Consider the following 23267-nt stretch of genomic DNA (forward strand, 5'->3'; position numbering starts at 1 on the left):
TCACAATAAAAAAATAGAAATATATGCTTTAAAAATGAAAAAAAAAAGGCTTCATGGAAAGTGTAAAATTCTCTGCTCCCAGAGTAGAATACTTCATATTTTAATGCTCTGAGAATTCCTTTTTTTTTTTTAAGTTCATTTATTTTGAGAGAGAGAGAGCCCACATGAACAGGGAAGAGGGAGAAAGAATCCCCAAACAGGCTCCATGCCCATCAGTGTGGGGCACAATGTGGGGCTTGAGCCCACAAACCATGAGATCACGACTTGGGCCAAAATCAAGAGTCAGAGGCTTAACCGACTAAGCCACCCAAGCACCCCTAATACACTGAGAATTCTTAAGCAACACCAGGTGTTTTGTTCATCCACTCCCCACCCAAGGAAAACAATACACCATGAAGAAGGAAGGGAGTTTGTTTACCCGCCAATTAATTTCATTCTGTTATACTATAAACACACCTTTGGGTAAGATGTAAGAAGAAAAACAAACATCCTATTAATCTCACCAGTAAGTCAAAGGATTATTACGAAAGAATAATTCAAAATAGGTTTTATATTGGTAAGTTGAGGTTTTTTAATATGTAAATATTAAACAACATTATATTTAACCTAAGGATTAAAAAGTAATTTTAGTTGTATTGCCCCCCCCTTTTTTTTTTAATTTTTTTTTTCAACGTTTATTTATTTTTGAGACAGAGAGAGACAGAGCATGAACAGGGGAGGGGCAGAGAGAGAGGGAGACACAGAATCTGAAACAGGCTGCAGGCTGTGAGCGGTCAGCACAGAGCCCGACGCGGGGCTCGAACTCACGGGCCGTGAGATCATGACCTGAGCCGAAATCGGACGCTCAACTGACCAAGCCACCCAGGCGCCCCTGTATTGCCCCCTTTTTAAAACATTGCAGTTATTTGCAAAAAGGTGTAACAGTTGTCACATGTATACTTGGTTCTTACCGAGTGACACGGCTTGACAGCACAGTCTCTCCGACCACACTGGTTGATATCGTTCCAGAAAGGACACGGCCTCTTCAGGTTTACCTATAGGATAACAACAGAAAAAGTTACAAGAGTAAGAATCTTGAGATTATTATTCAACAGGTGTTGAATTATGATGTGATAACCTGGTCACGCTATCAGCTGCAATTATTCCTTTTCTTCACTTACAGGTTGCCAAGTTCCAGCGATCGTACCAATGTGTAACTTGTGTTAAGTAAACTGGTAGACTTGGTTAGAAACACACAGACTGGTACTAAACAGATCCTGAAGATGGGAACTAGGAGCCAAAGTAGCTCGTATCATCACTGCTCAGCTGATACTTTTTTTAAGCCAGTAACAGGCAACTGTTGAACTCATTCGATAACTACATATTCCAATGATCAGATATTCTAAACCCTTTAAGTAGATATCTCAAGATAAAATATCAACAGTGACTAGTTAAAATAATACAGGTCAGAACAAAGTCACGCTTCTCAAAAAAAATGTAGTTATTTTAATTAACTGGAGTCAAGCCAGTATTTGGGGAAAGTATGCATTGGCAATTTTGGTAACAATATAATAGTTTAGGTTCTGACTTCAAGTTAACCAACAAGTTTCTAACTCCAGAGTGCAAAACCCAGTTGTTGAAATTGAAAGTATCTAATGGATGGTTTCAGAACCACACTGTTCACTCTTGTGAACTGAATTTTAAATAATGGCCACAATTTTGAAGTTCAGGAATTCCTAAGAAAATACAATTATCCATTTAAACTTTAAGTATTCTTATACAAAAAAATTAAAAATAAAAATACCTTGTAATATCTAAAGTAGTCACTTTCAAGAAGTTTTTGTAGTCTTGGGAAAAGCCTGTAGTTATTAAATCTATCAATGGTTTCAACATCACAGGTACAATCATCCAAGTAACCGCTAACCTGTTACAAAGAAAATAAAACAATACATCAAAATACCTTAGTGGCAACAGGGTTCTTTTTCCTGACAAGGTTAGGACTCAAGCAACTCTTATCTTCCCTCCTCATGATTTTCTGAGATGAGACATGACAGTAATCTAACAATGCTATTGCTCTTGCTTATACACCTAGAAGAATGCGGTGCATACCTTTTGGAGGGTACACTGAGCTCATCACACACGCGTGCACACACACACATAGGCAGAGTTGGTCCCCTACAGCCACTTTGTAACCCTGCCCCAGACCTGACCAGGGGTCAGTATCTAACCCAAACCAGGTCTTGGTCCCTGCTCCAGGAATCTGGACTTGAGAATAAGAAGAGATCTCTCTCCCTGCAGCTTGACCACTAAAGCAAATAAACTCAGACCATATTCCATCATGTGAACTGAGCAGCACACGAGCCAGTCAGCAAAAGAGAGGAAAGATTTTTAAAGATACACAATGAAGCAGAGACAGGAAACAGAAAATATCTGATACATGGATTCCCTGGGGTTTTCCAACTCCTACTTCCACCCAACTTCCTTGAAGCTCAGTTGCATTCCTATCCTTGGCCTTCCTGAGACTCCATATTCCCAGGATTCAACTGTCTCTGTATTCCCTATTAAGTTTCCTACAGGATGTATAGGTAGGGGACATGCTTGGTGAACGTATAAAAAGAAGTGATACTGAATTTATAAGATAAACAATAATTCATTATAAGGATTTACCAACTCTCAAATACTAGTCCATGACAGTTTATTTGTCCAGGTTTGAAACGGTGCTTAGAAATCACTTATCATTAGCAGCACGGAGACAGCAAATTGACCACTAAGCCAATTCTGATCTTCAAATGCTTAAAACTAATATCTTAATGGTAATTACGATCAGACAATGTTATCAGAAGTGAAACTAAGGGCATTATGCTAAGTGAAATTAGTTAGTCAGAGAAAGACAAATATCATATGACTTTACTCATATGAGGACTTTAAGATACAAAACAGATGAACAGAAGGGAAGGGAAGCAAAAATAATATAAAAACAGGGAGGGAGACAAAAATAAGAGACTCTTAAATATAGAGAACAAACAGAGTGTTGCTGGAGGGGTTGTGGGAGGGGAGATGGGCTAAATGGGTAAGGGGCTTAAGGAATCTACTCCTGAAATCATTGTTGCAACATGTGCTAACTTGGATGTAAATTATAAAAAATAAATTATAGAAAGTAAAAAAAAAAAAAAAAAAGTGAAGCTAAAAGTCTTAGATGTTTGTTTGGGGCTGGGCAAACATCTAACAGAATTAATTTAACATTGCTAACATTGTAAGTAACAAATATGATTTAAGAACAGTAACTAGATTGTTTTCATTTTTTTTTAATATAGGGCATGCTGTAGAAAAGAGATCCTTATCATACTTTGGTCTGCATACTTGCTTTACAAACTACTTTCGATTATATTTCAGAGAGACTTACTGTCAAAAAAAATTTTTTTAATTTACTGGTAAGGAAGCAAATACTTTACTAAAATACTGAATGTAGGTGTTTTCCTGTTGGAATATGTAAAATCCTACCCTATTTTTAATTTTAGAATGTCACAAAACAGGAATGCAAAATTTTTACCTAAAAGTAAATACTTTTGGAAGATGAGAGATAATACTTTGGATACTGACAGCAATATTTAAGAACTAAGATTTTGTCCCAATTTGTGTAGTCTCATTTGTTTTGGACTAATGCAGGTTCTAGAAATCTGATCTACATATTTTTTTACTGCAATAACTACTTATTTTCATTTCATATGCAAATTTGTCCTTGTTTCCTGCTAAAAATTCTCTTGAGTATACAAAAATCTTCAGGTCCTAATTTGGGATACCACAAAAGTGCTTTTTTTTTTAATTAAAAAAAATTTTTTTAATGTTTATTATTGAGAGACACAGAGAGACAGAGCATAAGCATGGGAGGGGCAGAGAGAAGGGGACACACAGACTCTGAAACAGGCTCCAGGCTCCAGCTGTCAGCACAAAGCCCGACATGGGGGCTCCAACTCTCAAGCTGTGAGATCATGCCCTGAGCCGAAGTTGGACGCTTAACCGACTGAGCCATTCAGTCACCCAAAAACAGAAGTGCTTCTAATCTAGATGATTTGACTTTTCACCTTTCTTTTGAGCCTTAAAAGCAGAACTTCTAAGGACATAAAATAGCTACTTTTTCCTCTTGGATACAAATTATTACACAAAGAAATAACAGGCACAGAGACTACAAACGCCAAAGGGACACATGCCTGATAGGGACAGTAGGTCACAAAAAAGAAACAAGCACATAAAAAAAAAAAAAAAAAAAAAAAAACCAAAACCACACACACACACAAGAGAATGGTTTTGAAGCAATTAATTTTTCCCCTGAAGTAATTCATTTTTAAGGTAAAAATCTATCTTTGAAACTCAAGTTCAGGCATCACCTCTTTTGGAAAGCTACCCCTGGGGTACCACTCATCCCCTGCTGGGTTAACTGTCTCCTATGTGCTCCCATGGCACTCCACATACTCCTACATAAGGATTACCTCACTCCTTTGAATTTATATAGTTCACTTCCTCCCTCTAGAGTTTACAATCCTTGAGAGCAAATCATGTTTGTTCATTTTGTGTTGCCAGTCTTCAGCACTGTACTTGTAGGAAGCACACACTAGATGCTCAATTTTTATTTGTGAAGTGGATGTGTGAATGAATGAATGAATGGATGCTGTCTACTGTCACTGTCATTCCCTGGAGACCAGCATCACAGTCTGATGATGACTAGGTACCTCACATCATCTATGGTAGTTGCTCTGTGCTCCAGACTACACAGGCCCAAGTGGTAGGAATGCACTCAGAGCAAGGGAAGCAAGCAGCGAAGGCAAATAACCCATCACATCCAACATTTTACCAATCTATACCTTAACTACAAAGGAAGCTAGAAGAAGCCACAAACCATAAAGGAATGCAAGGTGCATTCACCGCAGAGATGGCTTTGGCCCAGAGATCCCGAAGAGGGAAGACAGGACAATGGTAGATTGGAAACCCTCTGACCTTTACCTACGAAATTGAGCAGGAGGTATTTCCAACTACAACAAAAGGTAGCAGAGCAGCTAAGGAGGTAGGGCAGGGATGGAGGAATTTCAATAGATGGAGAAGGCCCAGCAAAGGAGAGGCAGGAAGATACTTGGAAACCAAAGCGATGTGACAGTTCAGATAAGCCTGCCAACAGGCAGAACCTGATCACCGGAAGAAAGGTTGGCAGGCATGATGCCAGGTCCAGTTCTAGAGACTAGAGAACCAGGCATGTTACAGGAATAGAGTCTCAAGAAAAGATTAAGGAAGAAATGCAATTAACAGACCCAGGGCAGAATCTTGGAAAACAAAGCAGTCTTAGTACCTAAACCAAAAGATGGACATTGATCTGGAACAAGGATGACCTGGTACTGTGAACTGTGTGGCAGCTTCAGGAAGTGCTAAGGCTGCTTAAATAACTGTCACACTATCTCCTAAACTGAAACAGATTCTGACCCTACCATAAGAATGTGAATTTTTTTTTAATTCTTTTTTAAATTTTTATTTATTTTTGAGAGAGAGCAGGGGAGGGGCAGAGACAGAGAGAGGGAGACACAGAATCTGAAGCAGGCTCCAGGCTCTGAGCTGTCAGCACAGAGCCAGATGCAGGGCTCTAACTCACAAACCGTGAGATTATGACCTGAGCCGAAGTCGGACACTTAACTGACTAAGCCACCCAGGCACCCCAAGAATCTGAATTTTTTTTTTAAATGCACCCCGTGCTCCCTACCACACACATGCACAAAGTGACTGATGCATGCTAAAAGTTGAAGCTCATTGATCCATGCTTTAGGTGATAATCAGCCTTGGGTACGGAGCCAAACTAATAGGTGGCAAATAGAAGGCCCTTGCGGAGGAATGTAGATATAAGGACCAGGGTAGGCCTGACATAATGTCACCCGGCTTAAAGTCCTAGTCTCTTACCAGTTGAAAAGCTTTTGAAGGCCCTTCTACTGCAAACTCCCAAGCACACAACAATCCCCTCCTATATACTCTGAAGAAGGAGGCAATATATAACAATGGCTAGCACGTAGGCCCTGGACTCAAGCCTTCTTGGGGTAGAATCCCATCTCTGCTACTTACCAATTTTAAACATACCCAAATTTTTTAACCTCTCTTAAGCCTTAGTTTCCCATGTGAACACAATATAGCAATACTAATAGTTCCAATCTCAAAGAGTTGATATCAAGATGAAATGACATAATATAAATGCCAATGTTAGTATTACCCTACCACTGCTTAAATGCTTCTGGTGAAAGTGGACGTACGATTACCCCAAAGCAACTCACATTTTTTTTTTTAATGGATAAGAAAAAAAAGGCCAGGTTTGCAGCTAAAATTTTCCAAAACTTTTACATCTGTCACCCCACTGGAACATAGATCTAGACAGCCAAAAGTTAGCTGCAGAGGTAGCCTCAATTACTTTCTCCATGGACTCTGACTGGCTTGGACCAAATACCAAAATATAAAAGGCAAGAGAAAAGAAAATAACATGGGCCTGCTTGCTCCCTATTTTCTGCTTACAGGTACTCTTTAATTTACAATAAAAAACAAAAAAAAAAAAAAATCTAAATAGTTTCCTTCTGTGCCAACAACTTCTAGTCCTACCAGACTATCATTTTTTTCCAAAGCACTTTGAGAATATATTCCTCATACTTGTATGAAATATGAAATACCCTTTAAAAGTGCTCAAAGTGGGTTTTTTTGGCAAAGACCTTTAGTCGTACGTAATTTTAGAGTGTTCTGTGACCATTAAAAAGAACATGAAAACTATTCATTGAAAAAAATTGATGGGGGTGTCTGGCTGGCTCAGTCAGAAGAGCCTGGAACTCTTGATCTCAGGGTCCTGAGTTCAAGCCCTATGTTGGGTGTAGAGATTACTTAAATTAATAAAACTCGCTGACAGCATGGAGCCTGCTTAGGATTCTCTCTCTCCCTCTCTCTCTGCCCTCCCCAGCTCTCTAGCACACACTCTCTCTCGCTCTCTCTAAATAAACTTTTCAAAAGTTAAAAAAACAAAAAAACAAAGAATGTTGACAGAGACACCTCTGTTAATGGAAACAAGGAAACACCAAAGATTCTATACTGGGTGGTTCCAAGGACACAGAATGCTACGAGCTATTTCTGCTTTAAAGCCTTACGTCTTTACAACTTTAAATTGTTGTTAAATAACCCAACGTATAGCAACCAATGAGACACATGCTTTGTTCCACATGCTTTGTTCACAAAGGCCTGGAAGGCAATAAGTACTCAGAGACAATGGACATCTCTCCAGTATAACCTGTTTCAAAGATCCCTCTAAGTTTCAATCCAGGCTTATTTCCACCTACCATGCAACATATTCCCAAGTGTCTCTTCTGTGGCCTAGCCACTCTAACAAATAAAAACTATTTTTGAAATTGAGCTAAATAAGACACTAGACAGGTAAATCTGCTGAAATAGATGTAGGCAAGTGTATCTACAATGCACTCCAAATGAAAATAATCCATCTTGAAATAGTCATTTTGGATGATCTGAACTATTCCCCTTTCATTAGCCTGATAGAGATTTACTACACTCATAAGTAAGTGGATCTGAGTGTTATTAGCACTAGCCATAATATGATTAATAAAACATTTGGACTACATGGGAGTTTTACAAACTCATTTCTAATTAATTTAAATGAAAAACATGTCCACACTGCCTCCATATCTGGGCTTCAATATTTCTTCTGAGTTTACTTCTTAATCCTGGGATTCCAGAATTGAGACTAAAGTTCTGTTACATTCATTCTCTCTAATGGTGCATAATGGGGAAAAGGAAATAAGAAATTCTGTCAAAAGGAAAACAAGAAATCTTGTCTGAAGAATCTTCATTCATGGGGTGCCTGGGTGGCTCAGTCAGTTGAGCATCTGACTTCAGTTCAGGTCATGATACCACAGCTCGTGGGTTCGAGGCCCACATCAGACTCTGTGCTGACAGCTCAGAGCCTGGAGCCTGCTTCAGATTCTGTCTCTCCCTCTCTCTCTCTCAAAAGTAAATAAACATTAAAAAAAATTTTTTTAAGAATCTTCATTTACGGGGCGCCTGGGTGGCGCAGTCGGTTAAGCGTCCGACTTCAGCCAGGTCACGATCTTGTGGTCCGTGAGTTCGAGCCCCGCGTCAGGCTCTGGGCTGATGGCTCAGAGCCTGGAGCCTGTTTCCGATTTTGTGTCTCCCTCTCTCTCTGCCCCTCCCCCGCTCATGCTCTGTCTCTCTCTGTCCCAAAAATAAATAAACGTTGGAAAAAAAAAAAAAAGAATCTTCATTTACTTGAAGCTCATACCTATTGCAACAATACAAATATTATTTTGGTTTAAAGAAAGGGTAGGTCATGATCATGGGGTTCTTTACACAAACTGTTACAGGCTTGTATACCAAAAGGGGAGGAAAAGGCCAATTTTCTGTGCAAAAATGAAAAAAAATTTAAATAGAATGATAAAATAAAAAGTGGGAAGCTGTATATAAGGAAGATTTACAAGTCTATCTTGTAATCTATCACAAGGCAATCTATCACTTATTTGCAGCAACTAACACAGAAGCACTGCTATCAAAAGCACTTACAACATACAGTGAAAATGGTTTTAGTAGGATTTGATGTCAACAGACATATGTAGTAACTGACTAACTTTAAAGATTCATTTGGAGCTATCCACCCATCTGAAAGATGAATTCCAGAAAAACATGCAAATGGCCCACTCAGCAGAAAATGGAAAGAATATATTCCTGCTAGCATAGTGCTAACATCCTGTATTATAACTTGCCTAACACTTGCTAAGCACCCATTATGTAGGTACCAGGCTCAGTACTCTGGAGTATCAAGAAATGGGGCGAAATTTTTAAATTTTTAGTTTATTCTTTGATCTCTTAAAACTCGTTCAAAGTAGGCATCCATGAATGTTTATTAAATTTAATCTGATTATTTGTAGAGCTCTGCACATTTTACTTCAATGACTTTCTAAGGCTAAAGAACCACATGTTGCTTTGGCTCAAACTAGAGCTGATATTCTGTTAACTGAACCCCTATACCGGGCCCCCATGCAAGAGGGTAATGAGGGATGATGATGCATAATTCACAGAAGTGGTGCGAGAGAGTGGCAACAGACAGGGAGAAAAGGTCTATTAACAAAATAGATTCAATAGAACTTTGCAGCTAATTGGTTACGGCAAAGAGAATGAGAGATTTTAACTTGAAATATTTTTTTAAACAGGGTTTTGTGTTGTTGTTGTTTTTTTTTTTTGTTTTGTTTTATTTACCTATTTCGACAGAGAGAGAGAGAGAGAGAGAGTGTGAGGACAAACAGGGGATGGGCAGAGAGAATCTTTTTTTTTTTTTTAATGTTCATTTATTTTTGAGAGAGAGAGAGGGAAGCAGAGAGAGGGACCCAGGATCCAAAGCAGGCTCCGTGCTGACAGCAGAGTGTCCGATGCAGGGCTTGAACTGGTAAATCTCAAGATCATGACCTGAGCCGAAGTCTGATGCTTAAACTTCTGAGCCACCCAGGTGCCCCAGAAAAGAGAGAATCTTAAGCAGGCTCCACGCTAAGCTGTCAACCTGAAGCCCGACTCGGGGCTGGAAGCCACAAACCATGAGATCATGACCTGAGCCCAAATCAGGAGTCCCCTGCTTAAGCAACTGAGACACCCAGATGCCCCTTTAACTTGTATTTCTAAACGGCTAGGTCAACATTTAGTTTTTGATTTAGTGTCTAGCAATATTTACTGACTTGTTTGTTTTAAAATTTTACTTTGTAAGTAATCTCTACAACCAACATGGGGCTCCAACTTACAACTCTAAGATCAAGAGTCACATGCTCTACTGACGGAGTCAGCCAGGCACCCCTGCTAACTTGTTGTTTTTTTAATGTTGATTTATTTTTGAGAGTGAGACCACAGAGCAGGGCAGGGGCAGAGAGAGGGAGACATAGGATCTGAAGCAGGATCTGCACTGTCAGCACAGAGCCCTATGTGGGCTCGAACTCAGGAACTGTGAGGTCATGACCTGAGCTGAAGTTGAATGCTTAACTAAGCCCCCCAGGCACCCCTTCTCACTTGTTTTTTTAAAATGCTTAGGATCTCTGCCTCTCCCCAATCTCCAAAGAACTTTACTCACTAACTTGTAAGTTCTTAAAGGCAGGGATCACACCATAGTTACCTCTATATTCCAAACACTCAGGTCAACATACACACTGTGTATAAATGTTTGTTGAATGAATAATTTCCACCATTCATCTCCCCTTATCTTTTCTTCCATTTATTTCCTTTATTTCTGTGTGTGTGTGTGTGTGTGTGTGTGTGTGTGTCTCGTTTCCATTCACATCTATATGCTTGTCTCCAATTTTCCCTTCATATCTGTTATTGCTTGTTCCCCCTCCCCATTTCCCACCTTACCCCTATCTCTTCCATTACTGACCATAGTAGAACTAAAATGTATTCTTTTTCAGTCTATTGAACTAAAATTGATGGTCTCTGTTCTTAAGTTGATTTAAATAGATCATTTTTAATTTTTCTTAAATTTGTTTTTTCCTATGGGACCCTCAATTTATTATTTTTTAAAGTTGATTATGGAAAAAAAAAAAACCTGTCACTTTTGTTCTAAATGGAAAAGAAAGGGATCCAACAGATTTTTGTGTTGGGGGAGTATTCAAATCTTGAAAATGTTACAAAACGGGGGGGAAGCTTAAATACTAATCAGAAGGAAAAAAGTGTGAAAAATTTAACACTCCCCAATTTAATCAGATATCTAAAAAGGTTATTGGAGAGGAAAGTGAAAGTTGAAAGCTCAACATGTACTTTTATTCCATTATCTAAAAATCTAGACTATAGTTGAAAATGTTATATTGGACATCTTCTTTCAACACTAAGTACCTTATTTTGAAGTCTCTTATTTCTACTTTATTTTTAAATGTTTACACTTTGTGTTATGTTATATTTGTAACCTGAAGAAAAATGAACCTTCTTCCTTTTAAGTACTTGACTGTATGCAGTTTGCAACGTAAAGGAGCTTTTCCATCTTAGTTGGAAAGCAGCAATTTCCTTTTAACCTCTTACTCATAGCCAGGTAACCTCCAATCATTCAGCAAAACGACAGGACGCAAGAATATAAAAGTGAAAGAGACAGTTCTTCCTCCCATAATATGTAAAGCTGTTTCTTGGGGCGCCTGGGTGGCGCAGTCGGTTAGGCGTCCGACTTCAGCCAGGTCACGATCTCGCGGTCCGTGAGTTCGAGCCCCGCGTCGGGCTCTGGGCTGATGGCTCAGAGCCTGGAGCCTGTTTCCGATTCTGTGTCTCCCTCTCTCTCTGCCCCTCCCCCGCTCATGCTCTGTCTCTCTCTGTCCCAAAAATAAATAAAAACGTGGAAAAAAAAATTAAAAAAAAAAAAAGCTGTTTCTTTCCTCTGTGAAATAGTAGCATTGTCCCTACACAAATGTTATTTCTGATAAAAAAAAATAATAATAATAGTAAAATCCACTTAAAAGGAAAAATTTGGATTGCCTACCTCAATTTTGTATAAAATGTAATTTTTATCAACAGAAGCCAACCAAAACGTGACTTTAAGAGTAATTATATTAAAATACAGGATCATGTAGACCAGAAAACCTCTAGATTTCTTTAATGTTTTTGTTTTTGTTTTTTTCCTCAAGGAACCCACATCTCATGATAATAAGCTTGTAATCAAACTTGTGCGCTGAGGGGTAAGACTCATCCTCCCAATTCAGACCAGCCAAATGGGTGTCACGTAAGAGAATCTCATTACATTTAGTAAATAGAAAGGACACACAGGGCGAGTAGACACTGCAAAACGCGGCCTCAAAAACACAAGGCAGATGGGCTTAGAAACAGGAAAGCCTCACGAAACGATTCTCCTGCCTGACAACGACATCTGAAAGTAGCCTCCCCCACCCTACAAAGGCGTACCCTGCCCAGGAAGGATGGCGAAGGCACCTAGCATGAACACATCGTACGCAGTTCCAGGTCAAGTTAGAAGTTAGGAAGACCCAGGTTCCGCGAAAATAACAAATACTGAGTGAGCGTGCAGTGTGCACGCCCCCCCCGGGCAGGGAAGACCAACAAAGATGTATAAACCAACTCTGTAAAATCATACAGCATGCACCCACACCTCTCCCCCCACAACGGATCCGAAGCGCCGGAGGGCACGCTGACGTCCAGGCTGCGGTGAGAGACCTGTACAGACCACGCCAGGCAAGCCGCAGAGGGCTGAGCCCGGCCAGGGAGCAGAAGCTCAGGGGGTTCATCCCGGAGGTTGGAGACGCAGAGGCACTCCTAGACCCTCACCTGCCGGGGTGCGCGGGACAGAGCTCAGGGCGGAGGCGGGAAGCACCGGGAGCGGCCGCGCGGCCGCGCACAAACCTCACCTGGCAGAAGCACCTCTGCGCCGCCGTCTCCGGGGGCTGCTGCCCACCGCGACCCGAGCCGAGCAGCCACACGGCCCCCACGAGGCCGATCAGGAAGCTCCAGCGGCAGCCCATAGCCGCTCTGGCCGTTCGTCGCCCGGCCCCTCCCGGTCCCAGCACTCTGGCGCAGGCCGCGCGTCCGCTGATGAAGCCCGCGCGGGCCGGCCCCCGGCGACGCCCCACCTCCCGGCCGCCTCCCAGGCCCGCCCTCGGCTCTCCCGCCTCTCAGCGGCCGCCACCTCCCGGCTGAGCCTGCGGACGTGCCAAGGCGCCCGCTCCGGCCGCCCGGGGCCTCGGGTCGGCTTCCTTCCCCGCGCGTGAGGCTGACGCACGAGCCCGCTTCCCGGCTCGGCCCCGCCCGAAGCACCGCGCCCGTCCCCGGCCCCCAACGCCCGGTGCCTGGAGCCTAGCCCGGGCGCGCCAGCCGCAACCCCAGCGCGGGCGTTGGGGGTCCTTCCCGCCGCCACCGCGCGAGCGAGCGAGCGAGAAACCCGAGGGGTCTGGGTCTCCCCGCAGGGCCCGCCCCACCCCGCGCAGTCCCGGCCAATCCTTCGGTCTCTCCAGACGAGGAAGTCAAACCGTACCAATTACGCATCCACAGTGTCCCTGACAGTCTTAAAGCTGAAAGGGATTATGAGTGATAACCTAGACCAGGTCTGCATAATAGAGTTTCTAGTCGTCACATCGAAAGAGCAAAAAGAAACAGGTGAAGTTCATTTTAAGAATCTATTTTATTTAACCCAATATGTGCAAAACATTTCAAAATACACTCAATATTAAATTATACATATTGTATGTGTTGTTTTTGAAATCTGGTGTGCATTTTATGCAAACTAGCCACATTTCGTAGTCAAATGTAGCGAGTGGCTACTGTATCCGTCAGCACAGGTGGAAACTACCCTCTCGTTTCATAGGAGGAAACAGGCCCAGAGTGAGGCGATGATGTGAGAGCAAGGGGCGAGCTGGATAGTGAGAGAGCCATGTCCTATAAATCCCAGCCATGGGTCTAGTCTAAAAGCCGCCCCCCCCCCCAGGAGAAATTTTCATGGTGGAACTGGAAAGCTTCCCAACACCTTACACATTAAAATTTCAAATTAAAAATTTTTTGGTATGTCATTTTTTAAAAGCCACCATTTAATGAAGTAGCTTAGGATATGGTAGGCCCCAAATAGGTTTTACTTCTGTTTTCTAGCTGAGAAAAATAAGCGTAGAAAGTTTACATATGTTACTCAAAGTCACATGGTATGATAGAGATGAGACTCAAACTCAGATTATTTCTTACTTCAATGCCCATAACCTATGGTCTGTCCATCACTTATTAATCCAATCTCCCTCTTTACCTAGGAAGTTCGTTTTCATCAGACCTGTATGGATCTATTTATCTCTCCAGGGCCCAACCCAGCTCACTCATTCCCTCTTCTATGTGGTCTTCTTGGTTTCCTCTTCACCCATTTCCAGTCTCTAAATGAGTTTTGATTCAACAAACTTACTGTATGCCAGACTGAGCTTGACATTACAGATATGAAGATACAGAAGGCCCAATCCCTGCACATGGAGAGACACCCCATGGAACTTAACAGGTGATCTTTGATGACATTTCTACATCATGTTTCTACAACTGAATCGTAATCTCTTTAAACTCCTTAAGCAGGGATTATGTCACAAACATACCTGTGACTCTCAATACCTTAACAATACTTCTCTTTGCAAGTGTTTGTAAAATGAATGAATGTTTTATATTATATATATATTATATACATTAATGTATATAATATATATTAATACTGGCTACAGTATTAATATCTGAAGATATCAAAATATCTATCAAAAATAAGAGACATAATATGAAAATGGAAAAACTAAACAATAAAGCCTAAAACTGCAGAAGGAAGCAATCTGAACATGAATCAGCTCTGGATTTCGCCCTGATGCAATAAGCCTGTAATTTGGGAGAGCTTAAAACTGTCAATGTTCTCAGGATGAAAGCTTCCATTCCTAAGATTTGAACTCTTGCCCACAACAAATTTAGCAACCTTGTAATCAGAAACAATCACCATATAAGACTATTTTTTATTTTATTGTTTTTTCAGCTTTATTGAGGTATAATTGACTAATAAAATTTTAAATGTATGTCATAATGATTTGGTATACAGATAACATTGTGAAGGGATCCCCCCCATCAAGTCCATTAACACATCCATCATCTCACATATTTACCCTTTCTTCCTTCTTGGTGAGAACATTTAAGTTCAACTCCCTTAGCAAATTTCAATTTTACAATACAGTGTTTCCAATGATAGGCACCATATTATACATTAGATCCTCAGAGTTTATTCATCTTATATTAGAAGCTTTATACCCTTTTACCAAAGTCTCCCTATTTTTCTTTTTTTAATTTCACATATAAGTGAAACCATGCATTTGTCTTTCTCTGTCTGGTTTATTTCACTTAGCATAATGCCCTCAAGGCCTATCCATGTTGTAGCAAACAGCAGGGTTTCCTTCTTTCTCATAGCTGAATAATAATCCATTGTATATGTATACCACACCCTCTTTATCCATGTAGCCATTGTTGGACACTTAGGTTGTTTCCAAACTTTGGCAATTGGGAATAGGCGACATCAAACGTGGGAGGGCAGACACCTTTTCAAGATAATGGTTTCATGTACACCCAGAAGTGGGATTGCTGGATTTTGCTTTATTATCTTGATAATTATCATTTTTCCTTTCAGATTTGTAAGGGACTTTAGAATGTGCAAAATACAGTTTTGTGCACCTGATGTAACTACACTGACACTTCCCTAAGAATCCTTCAATTTGGTCCTTTGTGTGAGTTCAGTTTTTCCACTCTGCCTTCTCTGGCAGTCATCTCACCTGTGTTAGAGCCTAGGCAATAACTCATTAGTCATTCAGGAACTATTAAGGAGCACCCACAGGGTACATAGTTCAGCCTTTGCTTTCCAAAAGTCCAGCCTCCAATTTATTATACCTTAGCTAAACATTACATTTTTTACAGATGAACAAGGCCATCTAGTTATTCTAATACTAGTGATTATAACAACAACATAACTTAGATTTAGTGTACACAGCATTTCTTGATGGAATTCTGATTACTATGTAAACAACAGCTGTTATTATTATTTTTAATGACCAAAGCAGGAAATGGCTTGAGCCCAATTTCTCAAAATGGGGCGTGGAGATTTACGTAGGGAGCTTCTCGGTACGTAGGGAGCTTTTCTGGCACTGAGTAGGCTAGAAGGAACTAATTTAAAGAGAAAAATTTGGTCAAGGAAAAGGAGTATTATGACACTCAAGAGGAAAAAAGGCTAAGTAAAAACCTAAAGGTTTTATTACATCTATATCTAATATTCGTTGACTATAAATGTGCACATGGTACATTGCTAGAATTTTCTCTCAAGATGCTTGAGATTATTTGAGCTGGGGGAGAAATACCACCTAAGCTCTATCTTCACCTCCTCTCCCTCCTATTCCTGGAAGAACAAGCTACATATAGTAGAAACTGATAAGTTCCCATTTATACCTTACCCCACTGTGCGGCCTGATTTCCAACTCTACCTTCCTACTCCTCTATACTTGGCCTTGTCACGGCCAAATTAATTACCATTTTCATGAGATCATGAAATCTCTGCTGCATTTTGACAATGCTAATTTCTCCTTCCTTCGATTCTACTTTCTATGTACCAAACACTCCAGATTCTCCTTACACATTTCTTTTTTATTTTTTTTTTCAACGTTTATTTATTTTTGGGACAGAGAGAGACAGAGCATGAACGGGCGAGGGGCAGAGAGAAAGGGAGACACAGAATCGGAAACAGGCTCCAGGCTCTGAGCCATCAGCCCAGAGCCCGACGCGGGGCTCGAACTCACGGACTGCAAGATTGTGACCTGGCTGAAGTCGGACGCTTAACCGACTGCGCCACCCAGGCGCCCCACATTTCTTTTTTAAAAGCATGTTTATTTATTTTGAGAGAGAGAGAGAGAGAGAACACAAAGAGAGAATCCCAAGCAGGCTCCATGCTGTCAGCACAGAGCCCAATACGGGCTTGATCCCATGAACCATGAGATCATGACGCGAGCTGAAATCAAAAGTCAGATGCTTAACCGACTGAGCCACCCAGGCACCCCTCCCTCCTTATACTTTTCTAATATTATTTAACTGTCTCCTTCGTGGGCTTTCCCCCAGCCCACCTCTAAGATGTGAGTGTTCCCCAGGATTCTATTCTCTGTCCAGTCCTCTTCTTCTATACTCGCCCCTGGAGAAGCTTGACCAGTCTCATGATTTTAAATACCTCCTCCCTGCCAATGACTCTCAGATCTATTTTTCCACTTCAGATCTCTCCCTTGAGCTTCAAAATCCAACTGCCTATTGGACACAACCATCTGCTTTTCTTAGAACTGTTTGGTCACACCACCATCCATATCTAGACACCTAGAAAGTAGGAAGCCACCCTCAGTTTCTCCCACTTTTTCACCAATGAATAGATTGGTTGATCTATTGATCAACCAAGTTTGCCAGTTCTTTCTTCAATTTAGTCCCTCCTCTTCATCTTTATGACCAAGGACTTAGTTTCAGCCCTTATTGTCACTCACCTGATTTATTGTCACAGTTTCCTAAATGATCATCCAGCCTCTAGGCTTGCACCTATTCCAAACAGCCTCCATGCTAGCCTAGTTTCTCAAAAATAGCAATCTGGAGCACCTGGGTGGCTCAGTCAGTTAAGCATCCGACTTCAGCTCAGGTCATGATCTCTCAGTTCGTGAGTTTGAGCCCTGCGTCAGGCTCTGTGCTGACAGCTCAGAGCCTGGATCCTGCTTCAGATTGTGTGTCTCCCTCTCTCTCTTCCCCTCCCCAGCTTGCTCTCTGTCTCTCTCTCTCAATAAATAAATAACTAAATAACTAACTAAATATTTAAAAAATAGAAATCTGACCATGTCACACCTCTGTTTAAAATCTTCAATGCTCCCAACTATCTGAGGACTCAAATTCAAAATTCTCAGCATGACATTCAGGGTCGTCATGATCTGGCCTCACCTCTTTATCTAGCTAGATCTCCAATACCTCTCTGCCTTACCGTCACTCAACTATTAACAATTCCCCACATTGACCCTTTTTCCACCCTCCATGTCTTTATTCACCCTATTTCCATTCCTGAAATGTCTTCTTCCCTGTCCCACACCAACTGCTCTCACTTCATCTGGCTAACTCCTTTAAGATTCAGCTCAGGCAACTGCTACCTCCATGAAGTCTTCTGTAACTCCTCTGTGCCTGGATTATGTTTCTCCTCTTTGGTTCCATAAGTTCATATAATTGTGCTTAGCACATGGAATCAAATAGGTATTTATGTAGAATTTCTTCCCCTTTCAACAGAGGGGTAGTGAACTTGCCTCGGTAGTCTCGGGTTGCCCAGCACTTAGCATTTTGTGTGTGCTTCACAAGATGACTTCTGAGTGAATTAATGAATGTACACATAAATTAACTAATGAACTTGAAAAGATAACAGCATGAGATGTCACAGGGCAATGTGTGATTATGTTTTAAACAAACACTATTAGCTTACAGGCAAAGCAATCATTTGGGGCAGAAGTAAATCTGGATGGGACAGAGGACACAATTGAATTGGAATTGACAAGAGAAAATTCACAAAAGGTGTGGATGTGGGAGAATTGGTGACAAAGTAGGAGCTCAACTACCACCTGATAGGTTAGAAAAAAACAAAAGAAACTTATCTAAAATTCATATAGAAAACATTTCAATATCAAGATTATCCAGTCAAGAAACAAGTGTGGCTCCAAACTGAGGGACTCTAGACTCAGCATGATTCCAAGTAGACCAGACAGAGTTCCAAAGTGAAAAAAGGGTGGAGTGGAGCGCCTGGGTGGCTCAGTTGGTTAAGCGTCCGACTTCAGCTCAGGTCACCATCTCTCAGTCTGTGAGTTCGAGCCTTGCATCGGGCTCTGGGCTGATGGCTCAGAGCCTGGAGCATGCTTCCGATTCTGTGTCTCCCTCTCTCTCTGTCCCTCCCGCATTCATGCTCTGTCTCTCTTTGTCTCAAAAATAAATAAACGTTAAAAAAAATTTTTTTAATAAAAAAAAAAAGGGTGGAGTAAGTGAAGGCCCTCCCTGCTGAATGTTAAAACGTCTCCCCTACCTCCAGCAGATCACATGTAACTCTCAGCTCCAAAACTTGCAGACCTTATGCATACCTGCTTTCCACTCACTGCCTCATGCCTGACCCCTCCCTCTCCTATTCTAAAAGGAGAGTGGAGAATTCTTCTAGGAATAAACAACAGCATCTGAAACAACAGAACAGTTAGTGCCCCTACTCACACACTCAGAATTCAACTTCCTTTTTATTTAATGCCTCAGTCTATGATCAGAAAACCAAGGCTCACAATGTTGTTAAGGAAAGCCTCCAACATGACATAGCTCAAAACAAATAAGAAAATAGGAACTTTGAATGAAAAAAGGGAAGGAAGAAAAAACAAAAAGCTATAATCAATATCATCAAACATGCAAGAACAGGAGTCTATAAAAAGGAAATATTAGAGAGCAAGAAACAGATCTTGGAAACTATATGATAGCCAAAATAAAAAGTTTTGATAGAAACATTGAGGAAATCTCCTAAATAGCGATATAAAAAGACAAAGAGGTAGAAATAAATGAAAAGAGATGGAAAAAATAGAAGGTTAATTAAAGGAGAACAGAGTCTGATTAATAAGGGTACCAGTAAGGGAGAACATGAAAATGGAGAGGAAATCATCTTAGAGGTTATTCAAGAAAATAGCCAAAAATGAAGGATGACTATCTAGATTGATAGGGACACTGAGTGCCCAGTTCACTGGATGAAAAATTCCCCTGACAGATAAAATTTTCAGACAGAAAAACAAAACACCCAATATCCTACAAAGAATTAAGAATCAGAAAGGCACTGATCAGAATCAGAAGCACTGGAAGTTCCAGGACAATGGAGCAAGGCCATTTAGCCAGCCAAGCTATTAATCAAGCCTGAGAATAGAATTAAGATATTGTTATGTATGAAGAATAATGTACATCTTTAAATCCTTTCTCAGAAAATTATGGGAGGAGGGGCGCCTGGGTGGCGCAGTCGGTTAAGCGTCCGACTTCAGCCAGGTCACGATCTCGCGGTCCGTGAGTTCGAGCCCCGCGTCGGGCTCTGGGCTGATGGCTCAGAGCCTGGAGCCTGTTTCTGATTCTGTGTCTCCCTCTCTCTCTGCCCCTCCCCCGTTCAGGCTCTGTCTCTCTCTGTCCCAAAAATAAATAAACGTTGAAAAAAAAATTTAAAAAAAAAAAAAGAAAATTATGGGAGGATATGATCCAACCAAAGGAGTAAACCAGAAATGAGGAGACATGGGTATCCAGAAAGAGGAGATAGCACCCAAGACAGGACTTAAGAGAACTTCTGAGAAGACAGCCCTAGAACCCAGATTAGAGCAAGGAGGGAGGCCTCAGGAGGAGTGTCGCCATGTAAACTGGACGGACACCTGATGGGACTGACTTTATGGAAAACACTACTCAGAGGAAGTTAATAATTATATTGTAAAGTTGGGGAAAAGTGATTTAAAAAAAAAAAAGAGCATCTAAAAAATGAGGCAGCTTTTTAGGGCACCTGGGTGGCTCAGCGGGTTAAGTGTCCAACTCTTGACTGGCTCAGGTCATGAGACTCCAGGTTCATGAGTTCGAGCACCATGTCAGGGTCTGTGCTGGTAGCATGGAGCTTGCTTGGGATTCTGTCTCTCTCTCTCTCTCTCTCTCTCTCTCTCTCTCTCTCTGCCCCTCCCCCACTCAGTCTTTGCCTCTCTCAAAATAAATAAAAATAAACTTTAAAAAAATGAGGCAGCTTTTAAGTCCTGGAAATTCAAATACCTTTACAATAAACAAATGTAACTATTGTATATTGCTTGATTTATACAGCCCCACAATGAGACAAATATGGGATGTGATTTAACCAAACTTGTGTATATTATATGTATTGGAGGACAGAGGTAGGGAAAGGAGGGATCTGAAGTGATATAATAATGCTAAATCTTTATCTTCCTTATTAGCAAGTGAAAAGATAAATCCTAAAATTGATCAAGAAATAGAGCATAAGCATATTATTTACAAAGAAAACATGGAAGAAACATGTTGAAGAGTTGGGGAATGGGACCTAGGGGTAGAATAAGGTGGGACAATGGACTCCTCTTTCCCAATCTAAGTGTTGTAGTACTTTTTACTTTTTTAGTTTTCTTTTTTTTATTTTAAGAGAGAGAGAGAGAGAGAGAGAGAGAGAGTATGCATGCTTGAGCAAGCAGGGGAGGGGCAGAGGGAGAGAGAGAGAGGGAGAGAGAAAGAGAATCTTAAGCAGGTTTCACACTCAGCAAAGAGTCTGAGGTGGGGCTGGATCCCACGACCATGGGATCATGACCTGAGCAGAAAGCAAGAGTCAGACCCTCAACCAGGGTGCCACCCAGGCGCCCCAAAGTGTTGTAGTACTTTTTTAAAAAGTCTTTATGTATTACTTTATTAAAGAAGAGTATTCCCCAGAAGTCTAGGAATTCCAACTTCTATTCCTACTTCAACATCTTACTGCTTAGCCATAGATACATTTAATTACATGAATTCTCGTGGGCATTTAGGGAGAGATATTTGGGATGACAGTTTTCCAAAAACTCAAGTGTTGTGGCTGATTTGCAAGCAAAAGTAGTTGCTACTTGCCTATCTGGTACTGTTTCCCAATTTCTCTCTCGAATAATCAGTTCCTGTCCTATTAGTTATCTGTCACTGTGTAACAGATTACCACAAAACTTAATAGCTTAAAACAAATGAATATTTATCGCCTCACAGTTTTTGTGGACTTTTGTGCAATTCAGGAGTAGTTGAACTGGGTTGTGTGACTCAGTCTCTCACTATGCTGCAATCAAGACTAGGGCTTCAGTTATCTGAAGGCTTCCCTAGGGCTGGAGGCTCTGCTTCCAAGAAGCTTCTCTCATATTGCTGCTGGCAGGAAGCCTTAGTTTCTTGCTGGCTCTTCCTTGGCATGTGGGCCTTTCCATAGATCTGTTGATATGTCCTCATGGCATGACAGCTGGCTTCCCCCAGAGGGAGTAATCCAAGGGAGAGTAAGGAGGAAGCCCCAATACCTTTTATGACCTAGTCTCAGTAGTTGTATAACGTCACTTCCACTTCATTCGACTCTTCTAGAGCAAGTTGCTAGATCCAGGGAAGGGGAATTAGGCTCTACTTCTTGAAGTGGGCAATATTAAAGAATTTGTGCATGTATTTTAAAACCGCAGCACCCATCAATGACACATCATAGGTAAGTAGATTAGGAGATTATCCGTAATATTTTTTTGAAGATCTAAATCTATCTCATCACTGTTTGTTATGACATCATTTTAAGTGACCCCCCCCAAAAAAAAACTAAGATATGCCTAGTTTTCTAAAAACTCTTTTTCTCTACTGTATGGTATTTTTATTTTTATTTTTTATATTAAAAATTTTTTAATATTTATTTTTGAGAGAGAGAGAGTGCAAGCAGGGGAGGGCAGAGAGAGAGGGAGATACAGAATCTGAGGTAGGCTCCAGGCTCCAAGCTCAGCACAGAGCCTGATGAGGGGCTCAAACTCTCAAATCATGAGACCATGACTTGAGCTGAAGTCAGAAGCTTAACCGACCGAACCCCCAGACGTCCCTCTACTGTATGATATTTTAAGGTCCTAGAGTACTGATGACTCTTCTTAGTCTTTTTGTATCTGCTCCTATTATAATATCTGATATATTCACACACCCATTCATTCAATAATTTATATATATAATCATCTTCTGGGTATACAATAATAAGCAAGAAATAGTCACAGTCCTTGTTTTTCTAGAGCTTATAATCTACTAGGTGGAAAAGACACTAAACATTTAAGCATGCTTATGAATGTAAAATTACAAGTTGAGGTACATTTTCTGATGAAGAGGGATATGGTCTTACGGGTGCATATAAAAAAGAAACAGGGCTGTTCTGAGCAGCCATGTGGAAAATAGATAGGAGGTTCATCTGAAGTTGGACTTTCGCCAGATGGGTGACAGAAAAAGAAGAAGGGTCAGGGAGTTTAAAATATTGGTATGTTATGTGCTCATAAATATTTATTGGATTGAACCAAACTGAGCTGCCTTTTTTTTCTCTGTCTTATCCTCTCTTCTTTATTTCTTGTCAGAGGTGATATCTTTTGGTATCCACGGGCTAGTTTGACCAGAACACTTGCAGCTAGCTGAGCAGGAGAAGGGACTACCCGTGCTCAATCCGTCTTCCTTGTTTATTCTTTTTTTAATTTTTTTTAACGTTTTTTATTTATTTTTGGGACAGAGAGAGACAGAGCATGAACGGGGGAGGGGCAGAGAGAGAGGGAGACACAGAATCGGAAACAGGCTCCAGGCTCTGAGCCGTCAGCCCAGAGCCCGACGCGGGGCTCGAACCCACGGACCGCGAGATCGTGACCTGGCCGAAGTCGGACGCTTAACCGACTGCGCCACCCAGGCGCCCCTGTCTTCCTTGTTTATTATCTACTGCAATTTACAATTATATTTAGAAAAACAGAATATAATATTCATACAATACCCATAAGATTTTTTCCTAAGAAATTTGAAGACATCTTTTACGTGCCTTTGGTAATTTAATTTGCATAAATTTGCACTTTATATGTATATGTAGAACATACCTATTTAAACTCAAATATCCAGGACCACTGTATTAGATGAGATCAAATGGCATATATCTGGGGACTCTGACTGAGTCTATTGAATATAACAATAAATTCTCTCCAGGAACAATG

General features: G+C 41.0%; 1 protein-coding gene across 2 annotated transcripts in view; it reads right to left on the reverse strand.

The window, feature by feature from the left end:
* Positions 1 to 12570, reverse strand: part of ERO1A (endoplasmic reticulum oxidoreductase 1 alpha) — a 47508-nt gene extending 34938 nt beyond the window's left edge. The window contains exons 1-3 of one of the 2 annotated variants that reach the window (XM_040477147.1): positions 12387 to 12570; positions 1784 to 1903; positions 951 to 1034 (exon numbers count right to left, since the gene is read on the reverse strand). In XM_040477147.1, coding sequence (XP_040333081.1) covers positions 951 to 1034; positions 1784 to 1903; positions 12387 to 12500 — 318 coding nt within the window. In that variant the 5' untranslated portion in view covers positions 12501 to 12570. The remainder of the gene's footprint in view (positions 1 to 950; positions 1035 to 1783; positions 1904 to 12386) is intronic. The other variant, XM_040477146.1, reaches the window with a different exon arrangement.
* Positions 12571 to 23267: the final 10697 nt, after the last annotated feature.

Source organism: Herpailurus yagouaroundi, unplaced genomic scaffold (assembly GCF_014898765.1).
Source record: "Herpailurus yagouaroundi ecotype Mexico unplaced genomic scaffold, PumYag 141, whole genome shotgun sequence".
In the NCBI taxonomy this organism is placed as follows: Eukaryota; Metazoa; Chordata; class Mammalia; order Carnivora; family Felidae; genus Herpailurus; species Herpailurus yagouaroundi.